The sequence below is a fragment of the Motacilla alba genome, chromosome 14, assembly GCF_015832195.1.
Source record: "Motacilla alba alba isolate MOTALB_02 chromosome 14, Motacilla_alba_V1.0_pri, whole genome shotgun sequence".
NCBI classification, from domain to species: domain Eukaryota; kingdom Metazoa; phylum Chordata; class Aves; order Passeriformes; family Motacillidae; genus Motacilla; species Motacilla alba.
Window position 1 is genome coordinate 14,413,341 of NC_052029.1, and position 10,983 is coordinate 14,424,323.

The window sequence follows — 10,983 nt, forward strand, 5'->3', positions numbered from 1 at the left end:
AGGCAGGTTTAGACTCGATATTAGGAAGCATTTCTTTGTGGAGAGGGTGTTCCAATCCTGGAACAGGTTTCTTAGAGAAGTGGTCAAGGCCTCAAACCTGTCAGTGTTTAAGAGGCATTTGGACAATGCCCTTAATTTTTTTGGTCAGCCCTCAACTGGTCAGGCAGTGGGACCAGATGATTGTTGTAGGTCTCTTCCAAATGAAACCATTTATTCTATTCTGCTCTGTCCTGTCCTGTCATGTCCTGTCCTGTCCCTTCTGCAGGGTTTGCAGCGTGGTCACAGTAACGTCACCAGATCTGGCTGTGACAGATTTCATTAATAACTGTGAGATGGACAAAAAACCCCACCCTGGATTCACCAGCTGGTGCTCACAAGCCCAAAAATGTGGAATCTCTCTTGAGCTTTTCTCTTGGAAGCTCAGCTGAAGACGAATTTCAGGAATTGGGGTCAGATCCTTGCACCAATGCAAAAAAAGGGAAGTGCCATGGGCTGTGTGTCTGTCCCTGGTGTTGGTGTGGCTCATCTGGATTCACAGCCGGATAAATGAGGGCCCTGCCTGAGTCAGGCTCCCGGGGCAAAGCCGCCTGTCTGGCCGGGTGCTCGGCCATCAAAGTGCTCCTCTCTGCAGGCACAGTGGCCCTGCTCGTCCCACAGGGACAAATCCTGCGTGGGCTTGTGCCCAGCCCTGGCCTGGCCCCTGCAGGAGGTGGCTGGGGGACACAGGGATGTGACAGCAGTTTGTTGGGATCACGGAATCACTAAGGTTGGAATGGATCACCGAGTCCAAGCCAGCACTGCCAGCTGCAACACAATACCACGTCCCCAAGTGTCACATCAGCTTGGGGAAGATGCAGGTGTTTGGCTCCCAAAGAATGCCAGCTCAGGAGGTGTTCCAGGTGCAGCTGGTGACTTTGTGGCTGATCTTGCAGGGATTTCCCAGTGGTGGGGTGACATCCCCACGCCGTGGCCTGCTCAGTGACCGGTGCAGCAGAGACTGAGGCAGCTGGAACCAAACCTGGGTGTTTCAGGTGAAATCCCAGCGCTGCTGGCTGCGATGGGGACAGCAAATGGGACAGAGGTGAGCACTGAGCCAGCAGCCAGGACCTCTTTGGGTGTGATGGGAGATGGCCCAGATGGGTGCTGCAGTGTGGGTGTGTGGCGTGGCAGGAGCGTGTTGTGGTTTTGGCCGCCTCAGCCGCTCGCTCCAGGTGTTTTTATTGTGCCAGGAGATTTACAGACTCTTGCACGGGGTGTGTGCACTAATGATTTATTGCATGTGGGGTAAATGCTGCATCCCAGCCATCGTGTGCCGCCGGGGGCGGATTGGGGTGGCAGAGCCCCGCACCTGCAGCATCACCTGGATCCTCACCCGGGTCCCCATCTCCCCATCCCAGGGGTTTCTTCACCCCACGTGGTGAATTTAGCCCTGAACTGGGCGCAGCCCCTGTTTGCAGGCTTGGGCTGCTGTGGCTGAACAGGTTGGTCCTCATCATTCCAGGCGTCCCCAGGTGGATCCAGCTGGACAGGCAGCACCCGCTGCAGACACGGCCCCTTCCTGCGGATGGAAGCATTAATTACAAGGCCCTAACGAATTTTCCATTTTTAGCAGAGGGCCTAAAAGTGAGGCAGTGGGGTATGACACTGAGCTCTGCTCCTGGCTCGGGGGCTCCTGCTTCCCACTCACTCCGAGGTGCCACCAAGTGTTCACTGGTAGAGTTGAGGCCTGGGGCAGGCATTTCAGCTGGAATACAACACCCAGACACCGCCTTGCCCTTCGGAACGTTTTCCACCCTCCAGCCACTAGCGATTTGCATGGAGCCATGCACAACGTGGTGTTTTAGAGAGGGGAAACTGAGGCACGGAGCGCTGATGGCAGCTTTGCTCAGGGCTGCTGCAGGAAGGAGTCACTGGAGCCTCAGCGCTGACTCTGACCTCGGGGCTGAGTCCAGGCTGGGCTTTTTGGCATCCTTGGGATGTGCTGAGCACGGCCTGTGGTCTGCCCACAACCGAGTCGTGCTCCCAGCACGCCCCACGCTGCTGTGTGGAAAGTCCCAAGGTGTCACCAGTGGTGTTTGAGACAAACTGGGAGGCTGAGGGCTGTGCTGGTGGAGGTCACCAGGCAGGAGAAGCAGGGCAGTGCTGCCAGCCCTGTGCAGGGATCACCCGTGCTCGTCCCCGTGCTCCTGCCTGGGCGGGTGCAGCCCTGAGAGCCAGGCAGCCCATCCATATTTATGCCTGACATTAATTTCCATCCATTTCAATATTTTATGAGCATAACAATTAAAGAAAAAAAAAAAGAAAAAAAGAAAAGGGTTCAGCGCTCGTTGAGACATAGAAATAATTGGGTGTTGATGGTCCTGGAGCGGTGCCACGCAAACCCCAGGAGCTGCTGGTGCTGCCCATGCCCAGGAAATTGCCACAACGGTGCAGGAACCCAGCTGGCCCCGTGGGTGGGGATGGGCAGTGCCTGCCCCGGGGCTCTGCTGCCTCTGGCCGTAGCCCCGGGTCCTGGTGGGGCTCTGGAGACCCCCCCGGGGCAGCTGGCACTGGGTTGAGCTGGGAATGGATCCAACCTGCCCCGGGCTGGGGGTGGCAGCAGGGGGTGAGGGGTGGGACGGGTCCTGCAGTGGTGGAGCTGAGGGTGGGAGGAGTGGGCGAGGCAGAGGTGGATTTTCACCTCTGGGGTGGGATGTGCTCCTTGCTCCTCCAGCCGGTGTGCTGCCAAGGCGTGGGCATGGTGAACATGGCAAAGGCAGAGGGGGCATGAGGGAGGGAAGGGTGCAGGGCTGATCCCAACCCTGTCAGGGCTCTCAACACATCATTTTGCTCTGTGCCCCAGTCTCTGTGGCCTGTGTGGACCCTGAGGAGTGCACCCGTGAGTGTGGGGCTGCTCCAACACCACCTGCCCCAGGCTGGTGCTCGAGCTGATGCCCAGGGGTAGGTGGGTGCCAGGGGTGACCCCATTCCCACCAGGATTGCTGCACCCCGGGGCTGCTGCCAGGGTTTGGATGTTTGGGGGTAGCCCAGGGGTGGTGTGGGAGGGTCTGTGTTTGGGGTACCCCAGGGATGGTGTGGGAGGGTCTGTGTTCAGGGACCACCCCAGGGATGGTGCGGGAGGGTCTGTGTTCAGGGACCACCCCAGGGATGGTGTGGGAAGTGGCAGAGGGCAGTGGCAGAGGGCAGAGAGCAGTGGCAGAAGGCAGTGGCAGTGACAGTGGCAGAGGGCAGTGACAGTGGGCAGTGGCAGAGGGCAGTGGGCAGTGGCAGTGACAGTGGCAGTGGCAGTGGCAGAGGGCAGAGGCCAGTGGCAGCGGGCAGTGGCAGTGACAGTGACAGAGGGCAGTGACAGTGGGCAGTGGCAGAGGGCAGTGGGCAGTGGCAGTGGGCAGTGGCAGTGGGCAGTGGCAGTGGCAGAGGGCAGAGGCCAGTGGCAGCGGGCAGTGGCAGTGGGCAGTGGCAGTGGCAGAGGGCAGTGGCAGTGACAGTGACAGAGGGCAGCGGGCAGTGGCAGTGGCAGCGGGCAGTGGCAGTGGCAGCGGGCAGTGGCAGAGGGCAGCGCTGCCCGCACAGCCCCGTTTGCCCCCGGGGGTGCCCGCGGAGCCGCGCTCGGGGCTCGGGGCTCGGGGCGGCGCGCTCAGCGCTGGGGAATGCCCGGCACGGTGCCACCGGCCGGGGAGACAATGACAGGGAGCGAATCTGGGTCAGGGCTCTGAGGAGGCTTGGCTGGACCAGCGGCTGCGGGAGCGGCTGGTTCTCGGCATTTCCACGTCCAGAGGGTGGGAAGGGGATGGGGGCGATGCCGGGGAACGGGGGTCCCGCATTGTCCCGCCCGGGAAGAGGGGCGCCTGTCTCAGAGCCGGCTCGGCCCCTCCCTGGCGCTGGCTTCGCTGCCGGTGACAAGGGTGTGACAAGGCAGGAGAGCTTTCCCCGGGATGGATAATGAATGTTTGCCAAGGGCTTTGCCCGCCCGGGGCGGGAGTCGCTGCTGCGGAGGATCCCGGGCAGCTTCCCCAGCGCCGGGTGGTGGGTGCGAGCAGCACGCTGCGGATCGCAGGGACAGAGCCCAGGAAATGTGCTCGGCAGAGGGAAAAAGCTGTGGAAGCCGCAGGTTTGAGGTTTTCCTCAGCGGGGATCGGTTCTGAGTAGCTGTCAGGTGGTCCCAGCTGCCCCTGCACCCACCAGGGAGGGGATCCCATCCTGGGATCACGATTTGGGCTGGAAGGTTCCTTAAAGATCATCTCGTTCCAGCCCTGAGGAAAGAAAGGGCTTTGACTGTGGGGTGGCAAAGAGCTCCAAGTTCCCAGACCGGGGGCTTTGAGCTCCAGGAGGTGGCTGTCCCCAGGCTCATCTGTCCCCTACACTCACCCTGTTTCTGTGCCAGGTTTCTGCTCAGCCAGCCTGGACACCCACAGCCACCCAGGGACCCTGGCTGTGACCTTCGGGGACACCACAGAGCTGGGTGTTCTGGGCCTGTGGCATCGATGCCATTGTCCTGATGTGTGTCAGCATTTCCTGTTCTGCCTGTTCTGCCCAGCACCCTGACAGCCCCTGGGGTGGGGGAGAGGTGCTTGGAGAGGGGAAAAATGAGGATTTGGGTGGCGTTTTTTATTTGGTTGGGATGTGATGTTTAAATCCACTGGTGCAGTGATTTGGGTGTTCTGAGCACTGCATTCTCATCCCAGGGGGTGTGGGGGGCATCTGTGGGGGCAGAAAATCCCTGGAGGGGGTTTGGGACAGGCATTGGGGTGGGGAAATGGGGGCTGTAAGGAACTAAAACTGCAGTGAAGCAGCACCTGCATGAATGGAGGGATGGGACCACATTGGCACTGCTGGAAAAGGAGCAGCCACTCTCAAGGGCAACACCCAAACACATTTTACTGGCACTAAATAAAAAAAATAATATAAAAAATATAAATTTGCAGCTATGAAGTGCACCCACAGGGTGGAATCCCCCTGGACCAGCCTTCCCTGGTACTCTGAGTCCTGGAATTCCTCCGTGGAGTTGTGGATCTTGGTTGTGTCCAGGCTGCCTGCAGCCCTCCCTGGAGCTGGGGCTTTGCTTACAGGGTTTGGAGAGGATTCAAGGTTTGGGGTTTTGGGCTCACTCCCTCTGCTGCTGTCATCCCACTGGATTGTGCCTCTGGAAAAGGTTTTATGGCCGTGGTTGAACACTCCACGCTCCCTCCCTGGGGAGCAGAGCAGCCAGCCGCATCCCTGGGCTGGGGGTCAAGGACCAGGGGGTCAAGGACCAGGCACCATCTGGGGACAAAGGGACACTCAGACCATGTGGGCAGCTCTGGGGATAACGGGGCCGGGTCCTGCCCGGTCAGCGGTGGCGTGGTGAGGGTCACTTGTGGATGGTCACCTGTGGATGGTCACCTGTGGATGGTCACTTGAAGGTCACTTGTGGATGGTCACTTGAAGGTAACCTGTGGATGGTCACCTGTGGATGGTCACTTGAGGTAACCTGTGGATGGTCACTTGAAGGTCACTCAAAGGTCACTTGTGGATGGTCACCTGAAGGTCACTTGTGGATGGGGTGGACGTAGCTCCTGGGGAAGAGCCCGACACGGCCGCAGATCTTCCCCTGCCACCAGTTGGGGTCGGGGCAGTCCAGGACCTCAATGATGTCCCCACGGAGGAAGGGCAGCTGGGAGCCCTCCTGGGCTGAGAAGTCAAACTGGGCTTGCACAAATCGGGGTCTCTTCACCTGCAGGGAAGCTGAGGGCCAGGGTTGGTGGGCGGAGAGGGGTCCCCATCTGCCAGCCCCTGGCCTGGGTCCTGATGGGGATGCTGTGCCACCACGGGATGAGGACGAGCCTCGGGATGCCTGCTTTGGGGAGACAGAAGCAGGAAAAGGGAAGAGTGGAGTGCTGGGGGAACCCCAGGTACACCCCACGGCACAAGACTCCCTGTTCTTGCTGCTGGGACACCCAAGATGGGTGCCCAGGGACCCTTGGAGGCAGCTGGCACCCTCTCCTTCCCAGGTCCTTCCAGGTGCTGGAGCCTTCCCCATCCCAGCTCCCAAAGTCCAGTTTTGCCACCTCCAGAACCACTGCCCCAGGGCTTGGCTTTGCTGGAGTGTGGCTGTGCCCTGTCCTGCCTCTGCCACCTGCCCTGGGCATCACCCCTGGCCCGAGGGACAGGGATGTGTGCCCTGCCCTGCCCTGCCCTGCCCTGCTCCTCTGAGCTGCTTCAGGAGCTCTTCCTGTCCCAGGCTGCTGCACCCTCTCCTGCTCCTCACCCTCCTGAGCCAAAGGGTGCCAGCCAGGGATGTCCCTGTCCCTCTGCAGGGACACTGAGCCTTGAGGGGGCTCACGCAGGGGTTTGGGACCCACAGCCCCATCCATGGTGGTACCTCCTGGGTCTGGTCCTCGTCCCACAGGAAGATCTGCCGCTCTTTGGCGACTGTGGTCACCCTGTAGAAATCCACCAGCTCGTTGAGGGAGTTGAACTTTTCCTCCCAGAGGAAATATTTGCCGTTCCTCTCCCTGAGCACCTTGAAGTGCTGGACGTGCTTCCCGTAGCTGCAGAAGGAGGATGGATGGATGGATGGATGGATGGATGGATGGATGGATGGATGGATGGATGGATGGCACCCTGGGGACATCCCGGCAGCATCCCCTGAGGTGGGTAAAGCCTGGGGGTGCTGGCAAGGTCGGGGTGAGCCCATGGGTCTCACTGCACCCCTCCTACCACGGTGGGGGTGATGGTGGCACTGGGGTCATTCCTGGCCCCGCAATGAGGACCCACAGCTGAGCCCTGCTGCAGCTCACCCCACAGGCAGCCAGAGCTCGGTGCCCAGCCCTGGCACAGCGGGGACTCAGGGGTGGCAGCGTGCCAGCCACGTGGAGGGCAGGTGGCTTCGTCCAGGGCCACATCTGGGGAAGGCGTGGTGAGAGCTGCAGGGCTGGGCACAAGCCAGGGGGCTGCAGAGGCTGGCACTGTGCTCCTGGGGACCCCTGTGCTGCAGGAGGATGGGGCAGGCAGGATGTCCCTTGCTGTCACCTTGCAGGGTGTGCCTGGGGTGACAGGTTGGGGCGCCCCGGGCAGGGGCAGGACCTGGCTGTGCTGCTGGTGACGCGGCAGAGCACGGCTCCCTTTCATTAGGGGCAAGAAACGTTCAATTAGGGATTAAAAGTGTGAGAAAGTGCCTGGCTGGCCTGGGGCTGCCCCCTGCTCCCCAGGCCGGGGCAGGGCAGGCGTGAGATCCCCTGGGACAGGCTCTGCCTGTTGTACAGCCAGGGCCAAAGTCCTGGGGATGCTGAGCCCTTCATCCCTGGGGATGCTGAGCCTTTTGTCCCTGGGGACGCTGAGCCCTTCGTCCCTGGGGATGCCGAGCCCTTCATCCCTGGGGACGCTGAGCCCTTCATCCCTGGGGACACTGAGCCCTTCATCCCTGGGGATGCTGAGCCCTTCATCCCTGGGGATGCTGAGCCCTTCATCCCTGGGGATGCTCCGGGCTTTGCTCCCTGGCCCGGGGGATGCTGCAGCTCGGCCCCAGCCCCTCCATCACCCACGGGGCTGTGTTTAGGGGTGTCCCTGCGAGGGCAGCGGTGCAGGGAGCAGGAAGCAGCGGGGATGGAGGCGGAGCTGTGGAGGAGAGGAAGGAGGGGAAGGTCCTGTGCGAGGCCGTGCTGGATGTGCCGGGACCCTCCTCCCTCCGAGGAGGTCAGGACAAGGCAGGGCGCTCAGCCCTTCCCCAGCACACACGAAGGTGGCCCCAGAGCGGGGGCTGCAGGGACCCTTCCCCTCCTGGCCGCTTGTCCCAGAGGCACTTACCTGACGGACAGGGAGAACTCGCCCGGGGCGCTCTCGCTGTCGCGGATCAGGAAGGCTCCCAGGTGATTGCGCTGGAGCAGCCGCTCCTCTGCCAGGTGCCGGGAGATCCTGCCCGCGTACCACCTGCGAGGGGCACCGGGCTCAGCACCCCCGGGCACCCCCGGCCACCCGGGGACACCCCGGCGCCGCATCCGCAGCCTGCGGGGTGGAGGCTCCGAGGTTCCTGGTGGGAGAGGGGTCTGCATCGGGCTCCTCAGGGGGCTGCGACCCTCCCCCGGCAGTTCCTCCCTTCCCTCCCCCTCGTGGTTCATGCCGGAATTTTCGGGGTGCACCGCGGGGTGCTGTGGGCGCGCTGCCCCCTGCGCGTCACCGACAGCCGCCACCGCATCCTGTCACCTGCGCTGTCACCCCGCGCCTCGGCCCCGCTTTGCTGCCTGTCCCCTCCTCCGCGTCCCTTGGCCCCTGGTGGGAACAGCCCTTCCAGGCGCAGAGCAGCAACCCCTCGGAGCCAGGACAAACCCGTCCCGCTGCAGCCGCAGCTCCCAAGGAGCGGCAGGAGCCGAGTCCCGTGTCCCAGCCCTGTGCCCGGGTATTTCAGGTCCCTGGGCCGGGAAGATTCTCTGCTGCTGTGAAAGTTGCCCGGTGAATGATCAGCCACGGAGTTTAGCACAGAGCCAGCCCTCCGGGTGCTGCACGGAAGAGGCTGTGTCTCGCCCATCCCGGTTGTTATCCCAAGCTGCAGAAGCAGTGGGATGCGCCCCGGGCTGCCCCGAGCCCACGCGCTCGCTCCGGCATTTAAATGTGATTTACCAGGGGCTAAGGATATATAAAACACAGCTTCAATCAGCGATGGATTAGGCTGGGCTTTAATAACGTGGTAATAGGATTGTGTTTAATGCAGTCATAATCCCAGAACGCTTTGTTGTTCCCCAATTATCATTTATTTAGTGGCAGCTCAATGTGAGGGTTGGATTTTTGGGGGTACGTGGGTGTGCTGCTGCCTCCTGTCCCCTCAGGCTCTGGTGACACTGGCAGACTGACCCCCCCATCTCTGTGACTCAGTTTCCCCACGTGTGGGACTACCCTGGCTCGTGCAGACCTTTGGGAGTTGGGATTGCTGCCCGCCTGGTGGGATGGTACTTACGGGTGTGGCTTGACCTTGATGTAGTTTTTGGGGACAAAGCCCTCGCGGCCGAACAGCTCAGCCTTGTACCAGTTCTGGTCATCTTCCATGTTGAGGATCTGAGGAGGGAGAGGAGCAGGGTGGTGTCAGCCTGGCTGCCATACCCCTGGCAGAGGGGCTGAGTGGGACCCCATTGCTGCCCCAGACCCCACAACACCCCCCAACCATCCCCTGGGGAAAAGGGGGCTCTGCCAGTGCTGGCACCCTCTGGGGGCTTTGGGGTCACAGAGCTGGAAGCTGCCTGGTGTGGTCCCAAACCCCTGCCCAGGGAAGAGGGTGGAATCTGTCCCTGGAGTAGCCAGGACACGAGCCAGGTCCCCGCGTCCCCCGGGACGGTGGCAGTGGGTGCTGACACCGCTTCCGTGTGACAACATTTTCCAGCCTCCCCCGCAGAGGCCCGGGGCCGGCACAGCTGTGAAAACAGGATCCGAAACCCCGGATCAGGGCACGGGGAAAACACGCCGGGAGGCAGGGATGGCACGGCAGCTTTGGGGCTCTGGGTTCCAGCCAGGATGTGCCCCCGTCCCCCCCGGGGGGCTACAGGAAGCCAGGGGTCTGGGAGGAGCCCCAGAGGGATGAGCACATGGGCAGGGAAGGGCTGCCCTCACTCCCATGGCAGGGCTGCTGCCCCCCAGGGATGTTCTGAGCCCCCCTGGAGCTTTTTGGGATTCCCAGGTGGAATCTAAGAGCCGACCCCAATGCCAGTGCCTGGGTGGGTGTTTGGGCACGTGGTCCCCGCTGCTGGATCCCTGGGATCTCCAGTGCCCCCCTGGACAGGGAAAATGTGTCCCAGTCCCGAGGGGCTGCCACAGAGCACAGCTGGTGGCACTACAGCCACGCAGGCCACATGCCATGTCCCAGCTGGGGTGTCCTCCTCTGAAGTTGTGCCTGGTGGCACAGGCAAGCAGGGAATGCTGCACCACGCTCCAAAATCCTCGAGGCTGGATCTTTATATCCCATGAGAGCCCCAGAAGCATCCGAGTCAGGGACAAAGAAAGCACTCGGTGTCACCACGGGCCCACTCTGTCACCTCAAAGCAACACCATCCAACCCCCCCGGCTGGCGAGCGTCCCCCGTACCTTCAGGGTGTCCCCTTTCTGGAAGGGCAGCTCGTCCTCCTCCGTCGCCTGGAAGCTGTACAGAGCCACCGACTCCATGGCCGCGGGGGTCTGCAGGAGGGCTCCGGGGCCGGGGCTGCGCGCACGGAGCGGCGGAGCCGGCGGGCAGGAAACCGCGCTGATGTCAGCGCTGCCGGGGCAGAACGCGGGCCCTGCCGCGGCCACAGCTGCCCAGATGTGCGGCGGAGGCGGGGGGGGAGCCGTGCCAGCCCACCCTGCTGCCAGGGGATCCATGTGCCCCAGGATGGCAGAGGGATTTGGCGTTTCCCCCGCGGTGAGCGGTGGCAGCGGCCGGGGTTGGATGGGAAGGGGATGGTGATGGGCTGGGCACGGGGTGAGGATTTTGGGAAGGGTGTTTGGAGAGCAGGGGCAGCGCTGGTGGGGGAATCTCTTCTTGAGGGGCTCGGTGGGAATGGTTGTTCCAGAAGCAAGAGAACGGCAGAGGCGGAAGGAGGTGGGTGGATGCACACACCTGGATTCTTTGGAATTCAGAGAACCCTCCGTGGCTCAGCTCTGAGCATCCAGCTTTCAGCACACCCGATATTGTCTCTCTGGGCTGTGGCCCCTTGAGCGGGTTGATTTTTTCCCAGTTTTCTTCTGCAGGGCTCAGGGAATAAAAATCCCTTTTAGACTAAAAGCGAGCGCTAAAACTTCCAGCTGCTCCCGTGGGCGTCAGGCACGGAGTCTGCAGGGCTCGCACGCCGGGATCATTCCCAGCGGGAAGGCCTCCGGAGCTGTTCAGCCTTCCTGTGAGTGGGCAGGGGCAGGGAGCGCATGGAAAATCCGCCAGACACTGCCTGGCTTTGCTGCGAGGAATCAAACCAGGGACATCTGCGGCGCAGTCCCTGCCCGTGGGTTTGGGCATTTTCCAGCGCTGCTGCCATCTGCCCGGGGTGG

General features: G+C 62.0%; 1 protein-coding gene across 3 annotated transcripts; it reads right to left on the reverse strand.

The window, feature by feature from the left end:
* Positions 1-5,443: 5,443 nt before the first annotated feature.
* On the reverse strand, positions 5,444-10,233 carry LOC119707178 (GRB2 related adaptor protein). Of its 3 annotated transcripts, XM_038151761.1 has the most exons (5): positions 10,048-10,233; positions 8,930-9,027; positions 7,786-7,908; positions 6,362-6,530; positions 5,444-5,836 (listed from the first exon to the last, which is right to left on the reverse strand). In XM_038151761.1, exons 1-5 carry the CDS (start codon positions 10,123-10,125, stop codon positions 5,528-5,530), a joined length of 777 nt encoding a protein of 258 aa, XP_038007689.1. In that variant the 5' UTR covers positions 10,126-10,233; the 3' UTR covers positions 5,444-5,527. The 3 variants fall into 3 exon arrangements, with proteins under 3 accessions (XP_038007689.1, XP_038007688.1, XP_038007687.1); XM_038151760.1 differs by having other exon boundaries at positions 5,444-5,833; positions 7,786-9,027; positions 10,048-10,098; XM_038151759.1 differs by having other exon boundaries at positions 7,786-9,027; positions 10,048-10,098.
* Positions 10,234-10,983: the final 750 nt, after the last annotated feature.